Source organism: Falco naumanni, chromosome 3, assembly GCF_017639655.2.
Source record: "Falco naumanni isolate bFalNau1 chromosome 3, bFalNau1.pat, whole genome shotgun sequence".
Taxonomy (NCBI): domain Eukaryota; kingdom Metazoa; phylum Chordata; class Aves; order Falconiformes; family Falconidae; genus Falco; species Falco naumanni.
In genome coordinates this window covers 119,791,754-119,817,020 of record NC_054056.1, presented here as the reverse complement: position 1 = coordinate 119,817,020, position 25,267 = coordinate 119,791,754, and the positions used below count along the sequence as shown (strand labels likewise).

Below are 25,267 nucleotides of genomic sequence, written 5' to 3'. Positions count from 1 at the left end.
TGCTTGCATGTTTTAGTTGTATCCATCAAGCCTGATGTCATGCAGGAGAATTTTTAACATACAACTTTATAAATTTGTTTCTGTTCATCCTGGGTCAAGATTTATTTGGAACAGCTGTAGAGAGAATACAGATCAAGTGTATTTCATATTGTAACATATCAGACATTGTTCTATGAGATATTCCAGTCTGTAAAATACAACAAGAAATAAGATACCTTAATATATGGTTCTTCTGTTTTAAGGGTGAAAGAGCACATGTAATTCTGAGAAGGGAGCCTTAACCTGTACTTCCAAGCTTTGAGTGAGTGATTTCTCATGCCAGCTTTTTTTTGAAGATTTTTTTTCTCTTTTGATACAGAATACAGAGGTAAACGTGTGATTATTCAATTCACATATATAAGAAATATTTTCAATAGTCTTTTCACTGTAGTTGTCATTTAAATTTCCTTACTGTCTTTTCCAGTAAACGTTGGTTTAAAACGTTACTTTAGCGTTATGTTTTTGGCTTCAGTGATTTAGTAATTCTCTGTTTTGCCCTTGTGCTCTGTTAGAGAGAATAGTAGGTCTTGCTTCCTTTGGGCTTTTGTCAAGAAAGATTCATTGATGAAACACCTAAGGTCTAATAAGGAAGCTATGTAAAGCCTCAAAGCTAAAGATCAAAGTGAATAATGATCTAATATACCAAGTGTATCCGCTGAAAAAATAGGAAAATGGGCTTGAACAAGGTCTTTTAAACTTTGCTTCTCTTTCCTGTTCTACAGAATCACAAACCCACATACAATGGCTCATCGGTGTAATTCTTTGTAAATAAGATTTTCTGGCTAGTACTTAGGAAATGCTTTGTATTACTAGAGGCGTAAGTACAAAATGCTGGATAAAAAAACAGTAGAGCTGTTTGGAGGTAGAAAAAAAAAAAGTTTAAACCGCGGTTTTACTCTTCCTTTGAAAACAAATCTTGTCTTTCTTCGTCCCCCGCACCCTTCAGAGCCGAGAGGGCGCCCCAGGACGCTGCCCTAGCCCCCGGAGCCCTCTCACACCCCCGTTGTCCCGGGGAGCGGGTCCCGAGCGAGCGCCGCGCCCCCTCGCCAGGCGAAGCTCTCCCCTCAGGCCGAGCGCCCGCCAGCCGCCGGCGCCGGTGAGGCGTTCGTGGCTCCCGGAGGGGAACAGCGCCAGGCCTCCTCTCAGGAGAAGGTCTCGTTGTGCGTTCTAACCGCAGATCCCGCTCCGCGGCTCGCCGGAGCCCTCGGAGCCGCTCCCCGTCAAGCGCCGTTGTATGAACGTTACCTCAGCGCCGCCCCCGCCCGGCACTAGCGCCATTGCCACACCGGTGGCGGCGCGGAGGGGCGGGAGGGCGCGGGAGGCGGGGAGAGCAGCCACCAATCCGAAGCTACAGCCCACCCCCAACTGACAAGTCACAGCACCCAATAGGAGTCTTCACTCGAGTAGGCGAGGCGACAGGGAAGGAGGCTCTACTATCGCCGCCCATTGGGAGGAGCCGAGGGGTGGGGCAGCATCCCGGGGCGGGGCTCGGTGGGCAGGGGAAGGCTCCGGCGGTTGGGGGCTTGGCCTCAGTGGAGGTATTTAAACCTGGCGCGGACAGTTCTCTCGCTCAGTCGGCGCGGCGCCGCTGGAGGTGCGGGTGTGCGGTGTGCGCCGGCTCCCTCACGGGCTGCCTTTTCTTCTACGCGCGCGTGTGTGCAGTAGGCTGAGGCGGGGGCCCGTCCCGCCTGGGTCAGCGCTCCGGGGGCGCGTCTCTTCCTCCTTCACTCGCTCCGGCCCCGTGCGCTTCCGCAGAGGGATTTCTCCGCGCCCCTTGTCCGGTGTGGGGGGTCGGCCCCCGACCCGCGCCCCTTCCCTCCCCGCTGCCTGCCGGGGGCTTGCGGCGCTTCCTTCTGGATGCGTCCCCGCAGCCCCGGGCGGGAGGCGGCCGGGGGGAAGCGCTGCCTCCAAGGATTTACCGCCGCCTGGGACTCGGACCCGCGCCGCCGCCCCCTTCACCGCGGGGGTACCCGGCGCCCCGGCTCCGCTGCCGCTCCAGGCCGCCGCCGCCATGGATGAGAAGTACCTGCCCGAGCTGATGGCGGAGAAGGACTCTTTGGACCCGTCCTTCACCCACGCCCTGAGGCTGGTCAACCAAGGTGAGGACCGGCGGGGGCGGAGCGGGGCCGCTTCGTCCAGCCGTGGGGACGAGCCGGAGTTAACGGCGGCCGCCGAGGATGCTCAGGCAGGGGGTTAACTCTTAGTTTTGCACCGCTTGGTGGGTTGTTGTTTTTTTCTGTGGTCAGGCTGCTGGTGTTTAGCGCCTTCTTCCCCTGGCTGGGCTGCGCGGAGGGGCCGGGGGGTCCTGCCCCCCACCCCCACCTCCCCGGTGCCCGCCGCCCCCGGGCTGCCGCTCCGGCAGGCCCCGCTTCTCCCAGCAGCAGCAGCCGGACTGCCTGCCCAGATACCTGCTCCTTCACAGGTGCTGTTCCGTTTTCCGATAGCGAGGGCACGCTCGCTCGCTGCTGCGAGTTATAAATTATTCGGAGTTGAATTGCTGTGTAGAACGGCTGGGGTCTTCTGTGCTCTGCTTGGGATTTAAGTCGATTAAAAACCCCAAATGGTTTTGCTGTTTTACACCGCTAGCGTGTTTCCGAACAGTAAATACAGCTTATTGTCTGCGGATGCGGGAGCCTTTTTAAAAAGAAGCCTACAACCAATGCCCTTTCGTAGGAACTTTTGGCTCTGTAACTTAAATATTAGGGAACCGACAGTACGTTTTGATAAATCCTTTAACAACCCAGAAGCATGTTTTCTTTTGCGGTTATGTAACTCCAGCTAATAAATGATTCCTACCCCTTCTGTGTGTGACATGTCGGGTATGCTTTAGTGCTAGCTCTTTGTTTCAGTGATGCTATACTGAATAAAAAAGTAATCAGTGTGACTTACGGTATGATGTAATGTAAATTTGGAAATACTGTATAATTGGCAGGTGAGTTCCGAGTACAGATCTGGAGAGACAAAGACTTGATACAGTGCTTGGCATGGTCAAGTGACATAAGTTATGATTTGATTTTTCTAATATAACTTAAAGACAGCCAGAATGATTGTATCTTCAATTGAAGCGATTACGAAGCCGTGCTGGTGGACTTTGCTTCCTATAACAGGAATAGGTCGAAATCAGTGTGGCTTCTTTTAATGCACTGTTGTACTTTTCGATGTGTAATAGGCTGCGAATGCCGATCTCTCAATCGGGAGCATCAACTATTGTCTGCAGCAGTCTGGAGTCAGGGGTAGCTGTCGCAGCTTCAGCTGTGGAATGTGTGTGCCATGTGATTTGTAGCTGTGTCCTTGGATGGTTGGTATTTTGCATTTTTTCCCAACTTTGTAAAAATTACACTGTTGGTGGTGGAAGAATGAGAATTGTGTTAATAAATAGATATTGGCATTGTTTGCTGTAAATAGAAATATTGCTAAAACTTAGCTTGAAGGTTGAGAAATCGGGCTCTAAATTAGTGAAGTTCCTCTCCAGACAGGGAAGGAAGGATCTCTTTTGCATATGTAAATTATTTTTGGAAGTTACAGAAGTATGCTATTTATTTTACGAACCACTTACAGAAATAGATATGTCTGTGGCTGTTATCAAAACTGCGATTTCTTGGAACTATGATACTTTCTGAGGTTCTCATTTCAATGAGAAATTAGAGGGCAGACAAGCTTTTGCATGCTTTTAACACAATATTTGATATCTGCATATGTACAGCTCCAAAAAGAAATTACATTGTCAGTGAAAAATTGAATGTAGATGGACATGGATCCAACCTCTTTATTCTAGTATGTCCCTAGATATTTTGCTTGCTTTGAAAGTGAAGTCTTGCGTTAAATCTGAAGTATTTCACTTCTTGAACATACAAAATTAAACAGGGTGACTGATTGGCTGTGGTTGAAAATGCAAGTTTGTATAATCCTGATTTGAAATGGGTATTTCGGGCAGTTGTAGAGTCACCAAAGACCAAATAAGATGAAGTAACTGTAATAAAAGTAGGAAATCTATGACTTCAGGAAGGGCTGGTTTACAAACCCAGTCTGTCATGATGCTATCAGTGGCTTTTTTCTAAATTGCAACAATTCCGTGCTGTTAAATGAAGGCAATTATTAGTGGAGATGTGTTCATAATAGTTCTGGCTTGTACTTCATATATTAGGTCCATTGAGTTCCTTCTATGATAGCTTACTAAGCAGGTAAATGAAATGGCTGATCTAATGTTTTTAAAGTGGGTTTGTTTAGCCCTTCAAATTAGAATGAAACATGTTTCTAAGTTTGGCTTCTTCCAAGCATATGTGAGAATGTCTTAGCAAGGGTTTTAAGTGCTTAAAATAACCATCTTAATTATGTAATAGCATTTTGAGGTCTTAATAGTATTGCATTTACTATCTGTATTTAAACATAAATACTGTAGATCAGCCAGTTTCCTTCAGAAACTCAAGATTGACTAGTAAGAATTGTACGGTTCAATTAATAAATCCTTCTGAGGTGTTGGAGGAATTGAAGTGTGTATACTAGAAACTTGCCAACAAATTTCTAACCATGTTGAAATTTGTTTTCTAGGGAAAAGTCCTGTGACTAGACTTCCAAAATCTCTTAATTATAGTTCTGAAATGGAAGTAGACACATTTGCATATTATGCTTATAATTACAAAGTATAATTTGGGTGCACACAAATTGCATAATTCTAAATGATACAGGAAAAAAGTGGGGCTTGACATGCTTTGAGTTCCAGGGTAGCCTCTGAGTTGAAAAAGAACAATGTGGAGATAACTAAGAACCTGCAAGAGTACTTTTTGTGGGCAGTGTTGCTGATCTATCTTTCAGAATTAAGAGATGACAGCATCTTTTATTTGCCCTAATAAAACCTTGGTTGAAGCATTTGGAAAGCATTAAAATCATAGATCGGGATCCTTCACTGTTCTGTGTAGCACATGGAAGTGCTGATTTTTCTTGTTAAACTCTGCTCAACTATTGACAACCTGTCTATTTGGGACACAAATATAAACCCTAGTGCTTAAATTTTGCTTTAAGCAGTCATTGAAACATTCAGCTTCTCCCCTTAGAACAGTAGGAATCCTTTGCAGCAGGCTAGACTATGCTTTGCTCTAAGATGATTTACTTGTATACTGAACATTAAATCCTCTTAAAAAGGGGGTATTTTTATCTGTAAATCTTTAAATATGTTAGATATTAGTAGATGTATTTTGCATGTGTTGTAAGGTGACCATGCTAATAGGATTAATTTGTAGCTGGTACCAGATAATGGGAACTGGAATGTTATGCCCAATTACTATCTTAGTTTCTGTAATTAAAGAACCTTGGGGAAGGTGAGCTTCTGTGAAGAAGCAAAAGCTCAGTGCATGTGTGTCTGTATTTCTCCTATGTGCAGCTCTTAGGTGCTCATCTTTATGTAAAATCTGAAAAATAATTTTGTATGTGGAAGTGATGTTTGTTCTGAAATCAGGTTTGTTTATCACTGCAAGGCACTGAGCAGCTTTACTTTTCAATCTTAGAGCTTTATTTTGAAGGCTGACTGCACTTGGGGTTGTATATAAATGTTGGTAAATGTGCAAGTGCAATGTTGATTGTCATAACTTGGTTCACAAGTGATGCTGTAAAAAAATACTGGGAGATCTGTAAGAGAAATACTTTTCACATCTATGGATATTACTGATTTATGACAATTTTTTTAAGAATGTTGGGTAAAACTCTGTGAAACTGCAATGGAAGAAGCTGACTAAATAAAACATGTTGATTCCAGACATGTTTTGTAACAGGGGAAACATTAAAGCGAGTGCATGGCACTTGTTTGATTTGTGTAATGTTAAATATTTAGGCAAGAGCCCTGTAATTGAAGTTAGGGTAGCTGAAATCCTTGTCAGAAGGCAGCGAGTTTGAAAGACAACTTTTACTTGTGTAGACTCTGGAATTCTTTCTTAAAAGCTCATTTTATCTACTTTGAGATCTGAGGTAGCCTCTTAAACTGAGGCTTCCTTTAAATTGCCAACTGGATGATGTACAGGAGTAACAAGCCTTCCTATCAGTAGATGGCTGTATGTGCTAGCTGTATACAGAATGACTTCACTGAGCCGTGTGTCAGTAGTGATCAATAGAGGCTTGCTGTTTCTTGTGTCACATTTTGAGTAGGAGTTCAACAATCGGTGATCAGTACCTCCCTAAATATTGGGGAAACTGGAGTGTGAAGAAGAGCTGCTGACTTTTTGTGTTGTGGAGGATATTAACTGTGATTCTTTAGCAGGTAAGGGACAGCTTCGTAGAAATGATTGAAGTAGGAACTTAATTTATAAAGTTTACATAGCTGTTGCTGATTTTTTTAATCTGTCTTGGTATGCAAAGGCTTCTGAGTGCTTAGCAGGGTTTTTAATTTTTCATAAATTCTAATTTTCACAACTCTAAAAGGATGTACTTGATTGTGAAGTGCCATATATATGCTGTGATATAAATGATCAGTTTGCTACTTAATAACTCTTCTCTCTGAGGACAGGTGTTTCATGGCATGGAACAGGCATGTGTGGTGCTGCTCTTGCCCAGTCCCTAATGGTGTTACATGTGCTCTGCTGCTGTGTAACTTCAGAGTTATTTCTCATTGTAGTCTCAATCATATAAGCAACACTTGAAACAAGTATTCTGCTTTTAGAGGCTAGTAAAACACTTTATGAAGGTCATAGGTGTTTTGTAAAGCAGATACAACTGAAGAAAGCTGATGGGGTTTTAAGACTACTTGGATTATCCTATTGATTTGAATGAAATATTAAAAAAATTACTATGCCCTTTAGACAGATTTTTTTTTCAGATAGAAGGTCACTCAGTTCTTTTCTTAGTGGTTAACTGGGAAGAAGAAACCCCTGTTGTCTTCTAGTAATCAAACTTCAAAACAGTATGAAAATGTGTGGGTGGAATTGGTTATTTGGCAGGCTCAGTGCGATGAGAAATGTAGGTGACAGTAATAGGAGTGGATATGGTGTGACAGTAGCACCATAAAAGCAGGGAAGGCTGACTTTGGTTCTATTACTTTTCATGCTGTTTTAAGGAAATATTAATAAGATTTGAAGTGAAGAAGGGATTTTTCAGTGATTGTCCCTCATTTCTCAGCCTTTCTTCAGGAACACTTCAGAAGTTCACATTTTTCTAATGGTTGCTCTTTGCTTTAACTGCAGTGAAATTATTTTGGAAAAAATCATAGGACTTATTAACAAGTAGATTCCAGTCTTGGTCTCTGAAAAGGCTGGGGAAGTGATTTATCAGGTATTCCAGTCATGTTAACAGGGCTGCTGTGAAATGCAGCTGAAGATAATCATACACACTTCACCCTTGGCTCATCTTCTCTGAAGCATGTCTGTAGCCTGCAGCCACTCACTGATGATCACATAGAGTCTGAAGCAGACTCCTAATTCACTTGCACACTTACTTTGGCAGTCAATGAGGAAGATCGAGTTTAAAGGTTTCAAATTTAGACTGACATGGTTTGTCACTTTCAATCGTTTTTGACACTAGCCATGCAAATTAAAACTGTAACCTTCTGAGTACGTACGTACTGGAGGAATCGGAAAGAAGGTCGCAGCACCGAATGGCTGCTCTTCTGGCCTGTGGCTTGTTTGGCTTAACTCGCTTGTACTTAAATCTATGCAACCTTTCTGCCCTCTGAGTTCTCCCCCTCCCCCCCTTTGACTTCAAGTATAATTAAGAAAAAAAAGAATCTAGGATGTGCTTGGATTTGAAAGAATTGGGTATTGAAGTTCAGAGTTGGGTAGCCTCTCTCAAGTATCCAGTGTGGTACTGCATGACTTTTCAATTAGTATTTAGCAGTTTCAGTAAAAAACATGTTTAAATGGATTAACTGGTAACTGACACACCTAATATTTTATGGTGAATTAACTGACTGTTCTTAGCTGAGCTCTGCAGGAATCTGGCAAGCTTAAATGTTTACATTATTAATACTGCTTTTCAAATAGAAAATGATAAAGGACAGGACACTTACACTGAGTGAGTGGAGTATCTTGATAAAGTGGGGTTGCCTACCCCTGAGACCTGGTGAGGGGGTCATAGTTCTGGGAATCACTTTAAAGCATGTATTGATAGCAGAGTAGTGACTCCTGAGTACCACACTAGCTAGAAAATTAACAGCTAAGGACATAAAGGGCGTATGGACTACGGAATCTTATTTTCTTGTGACATTCTAGGTATGGAAGTCTCTGTCTTAATCTTTGAGAAGAACATGGAGAAAATACAATGCTTTGCAACCTTGAGAAGGTCTGTAGGGCTGTTGCTAGTCTGACTGGCTTGTGAAAGTGATCATTAACCTATGGTTTGAGTGCTTTACTGCCTTCAGAAGGTAAATAAAAGTACTAAGAGGCCTTTTAAACTGATGAAATGTCATGCCAAAAAGTGCAGATGAAAAAAATAAAGCACAGTGGTCTAACAATGGATGACTAACTTTTAAATCAAATGTAAGAACTGGTAGATTTTGCATTTCTTGACATCTTCAATACAGCATAAGATGCATTTATGGACATTTGATGTTGACTAAATTGTTAGGCTCTTTACCCAACTGTCAATGACTTGGGATATACACTAGATGTAGGCTGGCTGTTGCTGTCAAGGGGCAAATTATGAAGTAGCAACTGGAGAGGTAGAATGAAGAAACATTTTAAGCTGAGAAAGCTGTATTTTTGAGTGTCTCAACAGCTGAGCAGTGTATGCTTTCTTCTTTGTGTTTATCCTATCTTAAAATACTCCCTTGCTTGAACGCAGCTTTGTTATATTTATCACTTACTGTTCTTCAGTTTTGTGCTGTCATTTTTTATCTTTACCTTATTGTAAAGGTAAAAATTAATGAGAAACTAGAAAGTTAAATGGATTCCCTACCTTCCTGTTCTCTGCTTCCAGTTGCTGTTTTGTTGGCTGCCTTCCATTTCTTATTTTGATGTGTTTATCAGGCTTAAGGCTTCAGGTAGTAGCTCAACAGCAAACAAATGTCAGTTTAATTCTTGTAGACTGTAAATCTTTGGGTTTTTTGGCCTGTATAGGTGTGTTTATATGTCTGTATTTTCTAGGAATTTCTTAACAACTGGAAACCTAAAAGATTAGATATCATATTAGTAAACCTGTTGTTCTTTCACTTAATCCAAGAGAAAATTGGTTGTAACTGCTGCTGTGCTGATCTTAGTGTAATGTAGTGACAATGAAAATCTGAAGTTGCAAATCCTTTGAGGATGCACTGATTTTCTTCAACTTTATTAATCTATTTGGATTGTACAAACGGAATAGTCAGTAGAGGAAGATGCCTTTTTGTGGACAAGGCAGAAGTCAAAATAGCTTCTGTTGCTCTGATACTGCTAGTGTGTTTACTGATTGCTTGGGCAGTAAGTGCACCTGTAGTCTCTTACTGCCTCTTATCTAGTCACAGTACCCTGGAATGCAGATATGTTTGAAAGCAAAAAGTATTAGATATCTTCAGCCAATTTTCCCTGCTGCTTTAGGGTAATAATGATGTCTTGAAAAGACTTAGAAATGGGAGGACTACTTTTAATGTAGTCATTCTTCCTTTCCTGTGACTTTTTTTTTCCAGTTACTGATAATGGACAGAAGTTTGTTACTGGTTATTTTTGATCTGCCCTAATTAACTAGAGGTGGCAATGAAGCACCAATCTTGATGTGTCTTTGGTCAGCAGCCCAGTTTCTGTTCTCTGAGATCAGATCCTCTGTATCTGAGGGTTAAGGAGCTTCATTTCTCCTGCTACCAAGCAGGAATCATGTGCTCCTGTGTATGGAGACTCGAGTGATACAGCTCTACGGGGTAAACCAGTGAATAAAAAAAGCACCCTTTTCTCCTGCCTACTTCTGAACTAATGATAAATTCCACTTTTGCAAATGCAAAAAGCACTAAGGCCTGTCATGTCTGTTTGTTCTTTCATGGCTTTTTGTTATGGGTAATTATGTCTATACTTCTGGAGTTCCGAGGAGAATAGGTTCTTCTTTCAGACTTGCTTTAACACAGTTGGAGTACAATGTTTGTGGTCTGTTTGTACAGTCATGGAAGTTCAGAAGCCTAGAGTGGTTTTTCACTTTACTAATTATATGGCTGTTTCATGACCACTTCTCAGCCTGCTTTTATTTTTTAGGATCCAGAAGTTTTAATTTCCAGGCAGTAGTGTCACAGCTGAGTTTTCTTCTTTACAGGGGTTCCTCAAAACTGTTGTGGTAGTAGAAGAGTTACTCAGTGAAACAGTTTCTTACTAATGATTTGACTCAGTTTCTCTGTTGAAATTCTGATGTGTGTGGAGGAGCTAATAGACCTTGCTTTCTGCTTCACAGCAGATAGGTTGCAGTGGTATCTTTAGCTCTAGTTAATACTTGCTGCTTTTCTAGAGATACCCTAACTATACCCTAGGCAGACTAGTCTGCAAGGTGAAATACGGCACCTTAGTACCAAGTCTTAAGACTGGAAAGGACTATTGTGGTCTAATTTGTCTTTTGTAACACAAATTTGTCTTAAAGATTCTTCTCACTTATCATATACCCTTGACCTTTTTATTACACCATGTATCCATGGTCTGGAAAAATGATTAGGTTTTTATTGGCCTACTGTATAAAAACATACAAGGGAAGATTTATCACATTTTTCAAGCTTACTGTATCTGTTCTTCAGACTTTTCTCAGGCACTTGGTCTTCACGGAAGTCTGTTAATACTGTGTGAAACAAATGCTGGGAATTATGTAAGTGTAGTCACATAAAATGCTTGTGAGGGAATTGATGACCGTCTAAAACTTCTGCCAGCCTTATTTTTTCTGTGAATTTGGGGGTCTTGTACAACTATGAAATATTAATATGAGCACACTCTGGGAAGAGTGGAAGTATTCCACAATGGGTTTTCCTGTAAGATACTTTGGTAGAGCATCCTAAATACAGCTACGCTGAAATTTTGAAGGCATAATTTACTCACAAAGGTTTTTGAGTGCTGTGTCTGTGTTGGGAAACTATTGTATTATGGTTGGTCGTGAAGTATTCGAGAAACCATGTGATTTTTAATTTTGTGTGGAGCTTTTTCTGAACAGTTTTTTAGAATTACTTAAAACACAACACAGCCCATGCTTTCAGTGTGACATCCCTATGACTGCAGTGCTGGCGCTGTACCCACAGTGGGTGCTGGTGCTTGGCTGAGCCGGCCGTACCAGGGCTCCTGGGGGGTGGCGTTGTGGCGGAGGCAAAAAGAAAGCCTGGAGCAGCTTTTGTGGGAGCTGCATGAGTGCTGTGCACCATCAGTGTTGGCTTCTCACAATAATTCTTGCAGCTGGGTCTGTTCTGTCTGCATCTTAAAACAGAGGTACCTCCTGAAAGCCAGTATGTAGTTAACTGAGGCTTATTCCTATTTCGTCAATATTGCTTTTCATGTAGCTTCACTATGTGAATATAAAAAATTGATGCCTAAAGTGTAAAGGCTTTAATTGGTAACTGGCCTGCTTGAAACTCTCTGGTTGCATCTTTCTGTTCATCCATCTCATAGGTATTTCTTCACTGCTCATACCTTGATCACAAGCTTAGGCTCCAATACAGACCGAATGCTGCAGCTGTAACAGAACTGACTTACCTTTGGACACAGGGTTTCCAGCTACAATTAGAGATACGGATGGGACCTGAAACAGCTTTGCCTGTGCTGTTCTTTTGACATACTTGAACTAGTAAGACTGTTGTCAGTCAAGTCAATTTGATAAGTGAGTGAAGCTTTGAAAAAAACACTTTGCCAGGCTTTTAAACTTCAAGCTCTTTGACCTTCACACTATCAGCTGATTAAATGGAGAATGCAGGGAAACTACCATAATATTTATAAACTGTTTGTTCATATATGCACTTGAAGAATTTACAAATCCACTGAAATAATAAGCAGTTTGGAATACTAAGTAATAGTGCAATATAAGGTTAATTAAAAATGTGTGTTTTATTATCACGTAAGTGGCAAGTAGCTGGTTGTGAGATCAGCTCTACAAAGAACTCTAGACAAATTATCCTTTGTAAATTAATGCCCTAATAGAGGACAACAGGTATTATCTCTTTAACCAATAAATCAGTTTCTTTAGACCTCAGTAGTATGCTGACATAATGTATTTTCTGAGTGGCTTGTAGGTTCTCAAGGCACCGATCCCTTATTTTTGTCAATCTACTGAAAGCAATGATGGAAGCTTTCAGTGGCTGGCTGTCTAGGCTAGAAGGCTGCCTGTTATGATGGCTTGCATGAAGATGATGCTGAGAAGTTAGTGACTCTAGGCACTAACTGAAGGTACTCGGCTGGCTGGATAGCTTCCTGCTTGGTCTTTCTGCTGTTGCAAACAGTGAAATAGAAAAAAATGAATCTGAAACTTTTCTTTCCCACTTGGATGAAGTAGGATGTAAAACTATAGGTTTCATTCTATACAGTACTTTCAGAATCCTTTGCTTAATATGTTTGTATTGGAGTAAAACCTGTCTAGAGCTCAAACCTGTAGCTTGTAGTGAGTAAATTTTTCAAAGTACTCATTATTTATAAGTCTGTGCAAATGATGCAAATCATGTAGATTTCTTGTCAGCATTTGTATAATGTAGTTTTGGGCACCTCATTTGGAAGGTTTTGGTACTGTTGACAGATCTGAGAAGTTTTTCTGTGGAGTCATCTGAAAAGAGTTGAGTGCAGAGAACGCAGGAGATGCTGTCCTGTTATTCCCATTCAGCATGTTGAAACATGGCTGTGCATACTTGTCAGTAATGGATGTCAAGCTGTGTTGAAACCCTTCATTTTATTGATGACTAATTAGCTATTTGAGCTGTATCAATTATAGTCAATCCGTGTTTGGAAATAACCCCTTTTCTCTCTTCACCTTACAGTATTTTATCCTCAAGACCTCTATTCTGACATGGGAGAAATTTTTACACTTAACTAATTGAAATCCCAGCAGAACAGTGAATGCAATTTCAAGCTAGGCCACGAAATGAAGAAATAAAGAGCAGATGGCCCCTTCAGAAAAATAGATTAAAGAGAATAGATGCTCCTGGCCAGCTATGTAGTTAATCCCTTGCTTCTTGTCAAGAGGTACTGCCAATAGGTAATTATGCAAGGGTAAAATGAAAGCTGTACAAATTCAGTACAAAAAAGCTTTTCCTCATTCCCAGCTCTGTCTGATTTATTGTAATGTTCATATTTTTAAGACACAGCTATAGTAAATTGGAATAGTAACCTGTTAAATTAGTTGTATGTTGCTTCAGAAAGGGATGCTACAAAAGAGATCCTGGGAATGTAGCTGCATTTCTAGTCAGTGAAGATTCATTTCAGCATTTATGGTATGTTCTTGCTCTGTGGAACACTGCGTCTTTTAACCCTCATGTCAAATTTGGTAGAGGTATTTGTTGGCTGTATTTCTCTTGATGGCTTGAGGAAGAATTAACTTCTTTCTTGGTATATGTTCTTTCCAGATTTTTTTAGTGGACAGTCAGATCTTTTCCAGTTAAGCACCTTTATTTCTTGGATTTATTCAGAGCAGGACATTCCAGCATTTTAGGTGGTTATTCTGTTTGTAACCACTTAAGTCATTCCTGCAGTTGCTCTAAAATCAATGAATCAAGAAGGGGAAGTGAAATTTGAAACTTAATATACACATGAACCATTCCTTAGGAATACACATTCACAGGATGGTAAGTACCCATTATGACACTTTTGGTCTCTTGTTCTTCCCAAATGCACTTTTATGCTTTGCTTCTCTCTAGTAGCAAGGAGTGATAGTCTGCTGTATTCAGTGGTTATTGTTGTCTCAGCTGTCTTCTTCTGGGTACCCAGAACCTCAATTTCTTAGGCAGCTTCACCTTTTTAAATGCATCCCCATTGTCTTCAGCCACATCTAGAAAGTAACTTGATTCTATGATTTTGGAAAGCTGAGCATCAGGAGTCTTTCCCATATAGAAGGAATTCAGACATTGCTGAACCAAGAGATAATGGCACTTCAGGGTTCTGGTGTTGGCAGTTTTCTTACTGTTTTTTGACAGACAAGTGATGATGGAGCAGAAACTTGAACATACAGGATTACAAAGGCCAGTGGGGGGCAGGCAGGGCAGGTGGCTGTGGTTAGAGCAGCTCTTGCATTTTCCCTAGTGCTACTCATAATCAATATGAACAGTTTTGGTTTTGCTGTCTCACCTTGAATGTAGGTGTACTTCCCTGGTTGTGAATTGTTCCATTCAAAGATGTCAGCTGCCTTGTGCTTATGACACTTACTAGTAGTTGACTATTCTGTGTAAAATCTGTAGAAATGCAGTGAAATACAAACTATTAAATCTAGGAATTACTTCCATATGAAAATTCATACCACACAATCATCACTGGGGAGAAGTTGTAGTGTTCAGTGTAAACGGGGATTTTGAAATTAGCTGGATTAAAATGAAGACAGTAACATTTCTAAAATGAATTCATCACATAACTGTATGAGATGATGTGGCTTCTGAAACTGCAGTAAAACTGAGGCATCAATGTTCCACTTCTATAAAAGCACTTGACTTTAAACTGTCTTCAAAACAAATTTGTAAGATAAATGAATTTGCAATATCTTGACTGCTGAGTAGGTGTACAGAACATCGTGCAGGTATTATGCTGCTTACAGCTGTAACATAACCGTGTATATTGGAAGAAACCTGACCTTGGGCTTTTAAAAATACTTGAAGATGCTTTTTTATAAATAATTTGCTAACCTGAAATATGACTTACTCAGAAGTAACTGCTAGTTTTACTTTAGCTAAACATGAAGACCCTTTCTTTAGATAAAATTGTAATTCAGAACTGTTTCCTATGTCAAGTAAAACTGTACCATAAATGCTACTAAAACTGTATATTTACTTTCTTTATAAGGTATGTTTCAGCAAAAGCTTACTGGCATAAGCCATGAAGATCTGTTTCATTGCTGCTTAAATCTGGAAAATTGAGTAATGTTCTACTAAGTGCATGCTAGAAATACTTTAAGAAACTCTGACAGATGCCATCAAAGTTGAAAGTAAGTACCTTCCTCAGTGAAGGTACGACATGGTTAAGCACGTGGTCCTACAGAGAACAGGCTTGCTGCAGACTTGGATCTTGCTACTTTCCTGGAGAAACTGGTCTGTTGGCAGAGATGTTTTGAGTTGCAGCTGGAATGAGTCTGTAAGCTTGAGTTCCAAGGTTTATCACACTTCCAGGAAAGTGATCTTGGTTTAAAATTCTGTGAAGTAATTAAACTGATTTCATGAGAAGAAGTTTAATGAAATAGTATTTGGAAACAATTGAATGTGCTAGCAATCTGCTTAATTCTGTGTAATATGTATCTTTATACACAGAAAGGGTATTTGGAGTCACCTGCTACTGAGCATGTGGAAAGGATAGTAGTTGACGTTATCCCTCTGCTAGTTAATTTTTAACTTGGGTGCTAAAGAGTTTTTAACATTCAATTTATGTTGAAGCTCATACATAAAATTTCCACATCAATTTTTTTAAGCTGCCCTTTCCCATAGGGCAGTAGGTGTACAAGCTGACTTGATGTTTTTCCTGCCAATCTATGTGACTGCAGCCAAGGACTGTAATGGATAAGGAATAAAACAAAAGTACTGCCTAAATAACTGTATCAAAAGTAGTGGTTTGCCCCTTATCTACCAGCAGTGGGAGTAATGGCTTTCTGATTAGAGGTGTGTTAAAGTAATTGAGAATAGTGTGCTGGAATTGGTCCTCTTTACATGCACCAATTAACCTCTTTAGGCTTGGCTCATACATCTGTGGACTGGAATACACAAATACTTTAGGATCTTTGGGTGGTTACCTTTTCATAAGTATTCTGAAAGCATTTTTCATATACTTGAGTTATGTTTTTGTTTTATGGATTAAAATAAGACCTATCCATCGTGTTATGTCCCTTCACATTCACCTGTGGTTTCATGTTCTTTCTGTACATTTACCTTCTCACACAGCTTACTTGCACATCAGTAGCTTGTGCTTATGGTAAACGAAGTTGCAGACATGTAAACTGCTCAGACTCCTGAGACTTCATCAAAGGACCAGGAAACTTGTGTTAGTCAAGCCGAGAAAATCATGAACAGCAGGTTGGATAGACACAGATAACTGTGAAGGTACTTCAATAGTAAATCTTTTACAGGCTCCAAAACAGGGGTAGCATTCACTTTCCTAGTTCACTTAAGTGCAATGTGACAGAACACACAAGCTTTTATCAATTTCTGTAGTAAGAGTGAGGTTAAGCATGGTGGTAATGGTTGTGTTGGATCCAGCGGGTACGAGTTTAAGTCCTAACAGTGTCTGGTGCCAACTCTTGAGTTTCACTGAACTTGGGTACCATTGCAGGCACTTGTGATAGCCTCATCTCTCTTCCTTGCCCCCAACACTGTGAAATACAAACAATGACGAGTTTTTGTTGGACAATGTATTATAGGCAGCCTGATGTTCTGGGAAGCAACGGGAGGAGATGTGACTTTGGAAGAATGTGTATACTCCAGTGCTGTGCAGAACAATGGTGGGAGGGGAAACATGGACTGCTGTACTCTAGATCTGAATCTGATTCTCTGCACTATTTGAACAATAGTCTTTAATGCAAATGAATTTCTAGCATGCTTTCAGATAACAAATCATGGCGCTGTGGGCTACAGTGTTTCATAAGAAATAAATTTTGGGGCTGGGACAGAATTCACTAGAAATAGTATTTCTTAAAAATACCAAAGGTGGAACAAATCTTACCTGCAGAAGATCCTTTCAGAACTCTTCTGCAGAACAGCAGCTTGCGAAAACTTGAATCAATGCTGACTAGATAGGAAGGATCACCACTTTCAAAGTGCTGGCAGTGCTGTTGTAGTGCAGCCCACTTCCATGGTGGCCTTTGGAAGCACACATTCCTCACTAGTGTTCAGCTTGTTAGGACTCCCAGGTAGTTTTCTACAAAGCTGCTTCCTACCTGTTTGGTTGCCAGTCTGTTTTTGTGCATGGGGTTATTTCTCCACAGGCACAGGACTACACACTTCCCTTTGGACTTCATGAGATGGTTGTTGGCTGGTTCCTCCAGCTCTTCAAGGTACTTCTGACTGTAATCGCAACCCTCTGGTGTTTGAATCGCTTCTCCTGGTTTTCTATTATTTGGAAACTTGCTGAAGCTGCACTGTCTCATTGAGGTAATTGATGATAAATGATAGTGACCCTTGGAGCACACCACTAGACTGACCGCCAGCTGGACTGGCTGTAGTGCCATATCCACAACCCTTTGAGACAGGCAAATTGGATCTCAGTCCACCTTGCTGTCCGTAGCCTGTACCTCATGGGTTTACAAGGGAGACAGTATCAAAAGCACTACTGCTGATGAGGTGGACATCAATGACTCTTCCCATCTCTGGAGCTGCTCATATTGTTGATACAGAGGTACTTGTATAGTTGAATGCTGTTCGGTGTGGTGTGACTTCCCTGTCATAAACTTGTGTGGGCTATTCACAATCACCTTGTCCTTCATAGGCTTGGAAAAGGTTTTCCAGGTCTGTTTACTGCACCACCTTCCAAGACATCAAGGTGAGTCTTATGATCTTGTTACACAGATCCTCCTCCTTGTTCTTCAGTGTAGAACTGTGATACTTGCTTTGCTTCAGCTATAAGAACGTTTCCCAATGACCATGATCTTCTGAAGCCGGAGTGACCTGTCAATGACATCAGCCAGTTCCCTCAGCACTCGTGGCTGTTGTGTGAAATTTTGGGTTTAGTGATGATTTGTAATTTGTGACTTACAGGTGTGTTGTGTTTTCTTAGGATTTATCAGTAGGATGTGACACCTTACTGAATTAAGGATTGCCAGAGTGTGAGGCTCTGTGCCCTGGCCTTCTGTCAGCTGGGGTGGATGGTGCTGGCAGAGCTCTAGAGTTGCTCAAGTTGACTTTTTCAGAGAAATAAGGAAAGAGAACACTACTTTGTTTTGCTGATGGCTACATAAATCTTGCATAATGCTGTGTAAACAGCTGTATGCTTATTTGTGTAACTGTCAACTATAAAAAATATGCGGATGGAAGATACACTACTACCATGCTTTGGTAGTGTAAGTATCTTTCAGTATTAAACATGGTTTATTTGAATCTGTCAGCTGATCTTTAGACTAGATTCTGTGTCGGTGCCCTAAAGCTTTAAGTATGGTCTTCAATAGTGCTCAAGTCAGCCTGCTTTGGGGTTCAATAACTGGATGTGCTGTGGCTAGTCTTTCAACTTGGCAATAGCTTAAAATGTGATATATGTATAAAGAGCTGGAAGTGGTACCCATTTTTCAAATAAGATCTGATTTATGCTTTTCTTCCTTATGAAAGTTGTCAAAGGAATCGCAGAAAATTTAGTGCAGTGTACATAAGGAAGAAAAGATACAGACCCTTCTTGACGAACTGCTAAGATAACAGGTTAAATCCCATGTAAGGGCTACCTGATAGTGTTCATACACATAAATGAAAAAGATATAACAGCTTGTTGTAAGGGCTCTTGATACAAAATACTAACTTCATTTTGTCTAAGCCCTATGCCCCAAGTATAAGATCTGTATGTTGGATCCCCTTATGAAATGGTCATAGTTGTACATTTCAAATCTGCATCCAAAGTCTTTACATCTGTACTGCCAATTGTTGTTTGCTCATGCTGCTTTCTTGAGATAACTACTTCAGGCTTATGTTTAAAACTCCATAAGAATGGCTTCTAAGCATAAAGATCACTTGATACTAACTGCTCCATTTTGTTCCTGCCATACCACCGAGGTTTAGAAGGCTTCCAAGGCTTGGCCTTTGGAGCTCGGGGGCTATTTGTGCTCTTACATGCGAGCACAAAAAGGTACTTGAGAAAGGGAATCATGTTATCTACAGGCTGTTGTGCAGTAGATACAGTAGGTAAAAACAGGCCAGGAAGGGGGGTCCCTTTTCACATACAGACTTATGGAAAGGATCATAAGATGACCAAGGCTTTAAGAAACCTCTGAAGGTTCGGGCTCCTGCTCAAAACAGGGCAAAAGCCAATGCTCCTGCTGATACTTCAGCAGCAAGGTTAGGTGTTCCTGAAGCAGGAAAGAACATGTCAGTCAAGTATTTTTGTCCTGATAGGATGTAGTATCCAAGTTTGAATTACTTGTGTAGAACACCGGGTACTGTTTGTTCACGTGTATAAGTTGCCTTTGGAATTTTTTAATTTTTAAGTTGCAAAACAAATGAGTTGCCATTTTTGCAGTTGGTGGATACCTGACCTTGCTAATCTAAAAGCTTGTTTAAAGAATCAGTTTGTAGATTATATAGGAAACCTTAAACTTTGTTCTAAGTTCAGAAGCTCTTTTCACAATGAGGTAGATAGTAATATCCAGTGGAGCAAGGTGGGTATATGGTACTGAAGCTTGTGTTTACATCTTGTTTTTTTCCTGAGCAAAACTGACTGAACATCTGTTAATATCTTATGTTACTTTTGACAGTTTCTACTGTGGTACTTTCTACTTTATTGCTAATATTAATCAGTCTAAACAGATCTTAGTGGAGTCATTTTTGATGTGAAGGTAATAAGTGTTCAATTAATTCTGAATTGCTTAAATAAAGGCCTACTCAAAATATTTGTCGTATAGGTGATGGAAATGTATTTTCAGATCAGTGCAGTCAGTAGTACTTAGACTGTAAAACAAAACTTAAAATGTCTGTGAATGCAATTTAAATAAAGATTGGTTTGAGTCTTTCAACAGGGATATTATTATTGAGTGTGCCAACTGTTACACACATCATTCTAGCATGAACCACTCATTTTATTGTAAATTCAAATTAGATTGTCAGTTGCTTCCACAATATTAAGGTGGCATATGAAAGACAGTTATTCTGAATTCAACTTCTGTAATAATGTGCATTTGAAACAAAGTCCTTTGTTTCTTATAAACAGTTCATGCTCTTAATGTGTTACTACTTATGCCAGTTTAGAATTGGCACCTACTGTGGAGGCTAAATTTGATCTTAAAAAGGCTTTTTTTTAAGTATCAAAATGATGGCTGAGGAGGATAGGTGAGAATATTCTGAAGTTCATAGAATGGGGATGTGTGCAGTAGTAGAGCAGCTGCATTAAAAATTTATATTGCATTTTGATTTATCTTATAGACCCATTAAGGATGGAGCTAGGTATAGCCATTCCACATACATTTAGCTCCCTTACTTTAAAATTTTTGAAGCTGTTTTTTATTACTTCTCTAATTTGCCTTTTTCATGAAGATACACTAGTACTTGCTTTGGAAATGCCTTGTGCAGTGGGGAAAGGGGTATGTGTCCAAGCACTTAGATCAGAAAATGTTTAGTTGCTGCTCTTGTGTTTTCCTGGGGGATTGGGATGCTATATACAATTCAAACGGAGTTCTGCATCTCTTGTGAATATATATACAGTGAAACTGCGTTAAAGCTAACTAGACCATGTTTTAAGATATTCAAAGGCAAGAGGCTGTTTACCTCTTCTGTTCAGTGCAAAAATTGGAAGGATTGTCCAGGTTCATGCTGATAAAGACGACAGGGAGACTGAGTAGTAGGTCCATTAGAGGCTGCTTTCAGGAAATCTGTGGGGTTTATTTCAGAAAGCCTTTTGACATGGTTCAAGGTAGTATGTAGTACTATTTTCAGCTGAGAAGACAAATACTTGTGGGAGAGGTAGCTTCAGGTAACTTCTAGTCATCTCATTAGTGGGGCTGGGAATAAAGGAGCCCAGTGTAAGATATGTATAGTCTGAAGCACAGTTGAGACTGTTTTACTATGACAAGGATGAGATTAAGCTGTCATCAAATGTCATCAAAATTAGAACTGTTGTGTTTGTCTTTGGATTTACCAGAACAAATCATGGAAGGACTGTGAGTATTAAATCTGTCCAGCATAGACTTTCTATGATAAGGCTTCATTGCAAAAGTTCTAACTGCCAGTATTTTCAGGATAGGTGTGCTTAATACATGCCTTCTGAGATAAAGTATGGATTTTGCCACAATGAAAACTTTAAAAATGCTGGAGAACTTTACCCATGGTATAAAAGTAATCTTTTAATTCCAAAGACTGTTTCAGAATTACTTAATGATACTCTGAACTGGAAGGGTTGTAGAAGGCTTGATAAAATGGAAATTATATTATCCGTTGTTTCCTCCATTAAAGAAAAACTGTTCTGAAATTCTGCTATGACTGACTTGGAGTTTCCCTCTTCCTCTGGAAGCATGTGTTCAATAAAAGCTGGGGTGCATTCCTCAAAGGAGATATTTATAAAATGCAAACCAATAAGCCAAAGTTATATTTTGTAATACCGCACTAATTTTGATTTCTTTTCTAATGTGAAACCATAAGGAATAATACTGTCAGACCAGATATCCATCTAGCTCAGTGTTTTCTCTTGCAATGGTCAGCAGCAGTCTTTTTTTTTCTTAAGAAGTAAAAGGACAGGAAAAGTATATACAAATTCTTCCACAGTCTTCAGTTTGACTTAAGAGCTTTTTGAGTTGAAGATGGTGTGTGTTTAAGTCAACTATGAAGTCTTGAGGAGTTACTGAAAATAAGTGTTATTGGGGCCTGCTTCAGCAGTTGTATAACAAACTTTCGTTGACTTAATTTAATTTTGATGTTTCTTTCTTTTGGCTATAAGCTAATAAAATTGACATTGTCCAAATAAAACAAAATATATTGCTGTTGTATAGTGTTAGTAATTTCCAAAACCACAGTGTATTTGTCGGGCATTATTTAGGAGTATTTATAAAGGCTAGTGTTAAAATATTTTCAAAATTAATGTGGAAAATATTTCTAGTGAAATTGCAGTGCAGTTGTCAACCCTCTTTTCTGAAGCTCTAATCATTTGGATATCCTAGAACTTGAGCCTTGGATCTTCATTTGTTCTCCCATATGAAGTACAAAAAAACCTGTGTGGCAGTGTGCTCCCCACCCCACATCCTGACCTTTGTTTCTGTGACTATGCTCAAGTGATAACCATCTGTGGTGGCTATGATGGATGGATCCAGGTCAGGATGGCTGTACTGGGGGAGGGACATAATGACACAATAGCCAAGGGCTACTGTGAACAACATGCCCACTTAACAGTGCTGGTCAAGGTCCCACTCAAGTGGTGAAGGAAACTAACTTCTGTAGTCAGTGTGCAAATATGAGTCAATTATCTTACTCCATAAATAGTGGACAGCCCAGGGCCCATTGAGCTCTCCTGCACAGCAGGATCTCCCCTTGAGTAGGGATGCCTCTCAAGGCCACTTCTCAAGGTTGAGAGATTCCTTGCCACAACAGGTTCTCGGTAAGTGATTAATAGCATGCTGAACTTTGGAATCCTAGCTAAGTGGTATAAAGGATTGATTGCGCATATATAATCTTTTAGCTAGAAACTGTTGACCAAGTCTGAGATAAGTCTGGATCCAGGCGCAGCTAAACTCCCCCCTGAGGAGTTGAGAAGGCAAGGGGGTCCTCTCTGAACCTCATGACTCATGGGGAGGGTCCCCCTGACAGTTTTGTCTGACCCTGTCCTCTGTGCAGTACCCACTCAAGTGGACCTTGCCACTGAACGTTGTTCATCCACTGTTGCATTCAGTATCAAACTTTGTTAAATCTGTTTTATACCAATAAAAATATTGCTACTTCTCCCTTACCAGTGAAGGGCATCACTCCATCCATAACAGTATGAAACAATGTAGATTCAATAGGATGTCTGATAAAACTTCTGCATCTAAGGAATATTAGCGGAATGTTTAAGAATTTGCAGACAGATTTACCTGGTTCCTGTTCCTCCTGATCATGTGTTTTGGAAAAATGGTATTAAGGACATTCAATAAACGTTTCTCTTTACTTTGAATTTGACATTTGATTGTATGTTGATTATATTTATTTACTACAGACAAATGCAGAGCATCACTTTGTTCTGCATTAAACATAAGTATTATATTGGCTTAGCAGAGAGTGATCCTGACTTGTAGTTATGCCACAGGAAGATTAATTCTGCTTGAAGATTAATGTGAAACAATTCAACTTTGTCATTATCTGATGTATCTAGCAACATTATTTGGTGAGTTATCTGAGGAGTAATCATTGCTTAGATCGCTCTGCTGTGATTAAACGTAAAGGGAAAAAATCCATGCTCTTATTACTTCATCCAGTTAAATTCCTGGACTGTTGCATTAGCTGCATCTTTGTCTGAGAACATGAGATTTTAATCTCTAGTATTATGGGAAGCTTTAATCACATGTTTATTTACTATTTGTGATCTACAAAATGTCATTGCTTCATGTAGCTAAGCAGTACAGAATGTAATCTAAGGATTAGGAAGAGGCAAATCTTGCTATCCATTTGACCTTGAAAATCTGATTGGATTTCCTGTGTGATCTGGCATGATTTTTCCCTAATTATCTAAAGATTGATGTATGTGAATGATAATATTGAATGAGCTGTGCAGATGTGGAAAAAGTCTAATGCTTGACATTATTTCATGTACATCTTGGATTTGAATGTAAAGAAAGGACAAGAAAAATCTGAGATAAAACGTAGTCTCAACATAGGATAAATTTTCAGTAATTCTGTGGCCTTGACTTTAATTCAAAATAAAAGTATATGATAGTGGTGAATATGCATGAAATCTTAAGTCAGTTTGATTTACTTAGGATCATAATAGGAAGAATTTATTTTATTATATTTTGTAGTGCTATGGCTGTTTTTATTAGAGGAAAAACAAGTCATTTGACTTTAAAACAGAAAATGGTGATCCATTTTACTTTGAGTTGATCAACAGTCTCTTCTGTGTTTCAGTAGCTTCTTCAAGCAAATGGCAAGCTGATTAAACAGTGACAGTTAAAGAATAAATAGTTTTTCTGATAATGATCAATAAAAAGTATTTTCCTATTTGGGGTAGGAAAACTGATCTCCACTGTAATGAATGTATTTCTTTTAATAATTCTGCTACTTCAAGTTGAGTGATTATTAGGAGGATATTTCTATGATATTTTAAAATTTTTTGTCTTAACTAAATCAAAGTACTACAGAATTATGAGTCTATCTAGCATTAATCAAGTTGTTGCAGTCAGGTCCTTCAAATACTAAATTGAAATAACATAAGCTAAAATATTTAGGAAAGTCAAATAACAGTGTATTGATCTTTTAATGAATTTATGCAGCTGGCTCATCTGTGGAATGTTACTGAAGTTAGAACTCTACTCTTAATTCTCCAAATACTTGTTAACATTGGCAAGTCTGAGACATCTGAATGTTCCTGAAAAAGCCCTCGCTTTAAATAAAATTCCTTACTACTTCTGGAAATACAGTTTTTATGAAATTAAATGTTCAGGTAGGCAGGGGGATTGCAGTATATGCCATACTATGTAGGTGCGTACAACTCAACAGGAGAAACCAAATCTTTAGCTTCAATAGTTCTTAAAAACGTGGTGGGCTTTGATGTCAGAAGAACTTTTTACGTTTAGATTACTTAAGGAAAAAGTCTGCTGTAACAGTGATTGTAACTACTGAAAATTCCTAAAGATCTTCTAACTACTAGGAGTCTCTGCACTGATTTGTTCCAAAATACTACAGCGCAGTGCCTTAATTTTTAATGTTGAATGGAGTTAACTCTGCTTTTCTGAATTTTCTGAACAAATTCTACTAACATAAGTCAAAGTTTTGTTGTAACTGCATTTGCTTCACTCATAAAAAAAGGGTGTATTTTTATAACAATTTTAATATTCAGTACTTGCTGGTATAAAATCTTGCTAAATAACAGCATACTTTTGATCAGTTTTGAGCTTTGAATATTTATACTGTTAGTAGCATATGCAAACAGCAGCATTAGGAGTCAGTGTCATGATTCTGCTTTCTGCTTGTAAAACATACAAACCTCTAGGTATCTAGTCTTGTTTTCCAAGCAAAATCAGAGGTTTATCATAACTGCCCTTGTTGTATCAGGAAGCTGAGGTGTTAAGAGTAGTTTATTTGTATTTGAGTGCTAATGATAGTACTACACTCTTGCATCTGAATGTGAAATTCAGAAACTTTGACTTCTAAAAATACCAGTCACCTGCTTTCGCAGTAAGAATGTCATGCCCCTATAAAATTTTGGTCTTAATGTCATCTGGAAATTAATGTTGATGTCATTTCACTTCTATTTAATTGCCCATCATTCTCTAGTCCATAAAGTGGCATCTGCAAAGAACATGTGAATTCCATTTTTACCTGGATTCAGCTGTTAAAATATGCTTC

General features: G+C 39.6%; 1 protein-coding gene across 4 annotated transcripts in view; it reads left to right on the top strand.

Annotated features, from left to right (window-relative positions):
• Positions 1–1,593: 1,593 nt before the first annotated feature.
• KHDRBS3 (KH RNA binding domain containing, signal transduction associated 3) overlaps positions 1,594–25,267 on the top strand; it is a 95,056-nt gene continuing 71,382 nt past the window's right edge. For all 4 annotated transcript variants that reach the window (XR_005826771.1, XM_040586151.1, XM_040586150.1 and 1 more), the window contains exon 1: positions 1,594–2,138. Coding sequence is in view for 3 of the 4 variants with exons in the window: in XM_040586151.1 (XP_040442085.1) it covers positions 2,051–2,138 (88 nt within the window). In the remaining variant the exon portion in view is untranslated. The remainder of the gene's footprint in view (positions 2,139–25,267) is intronic.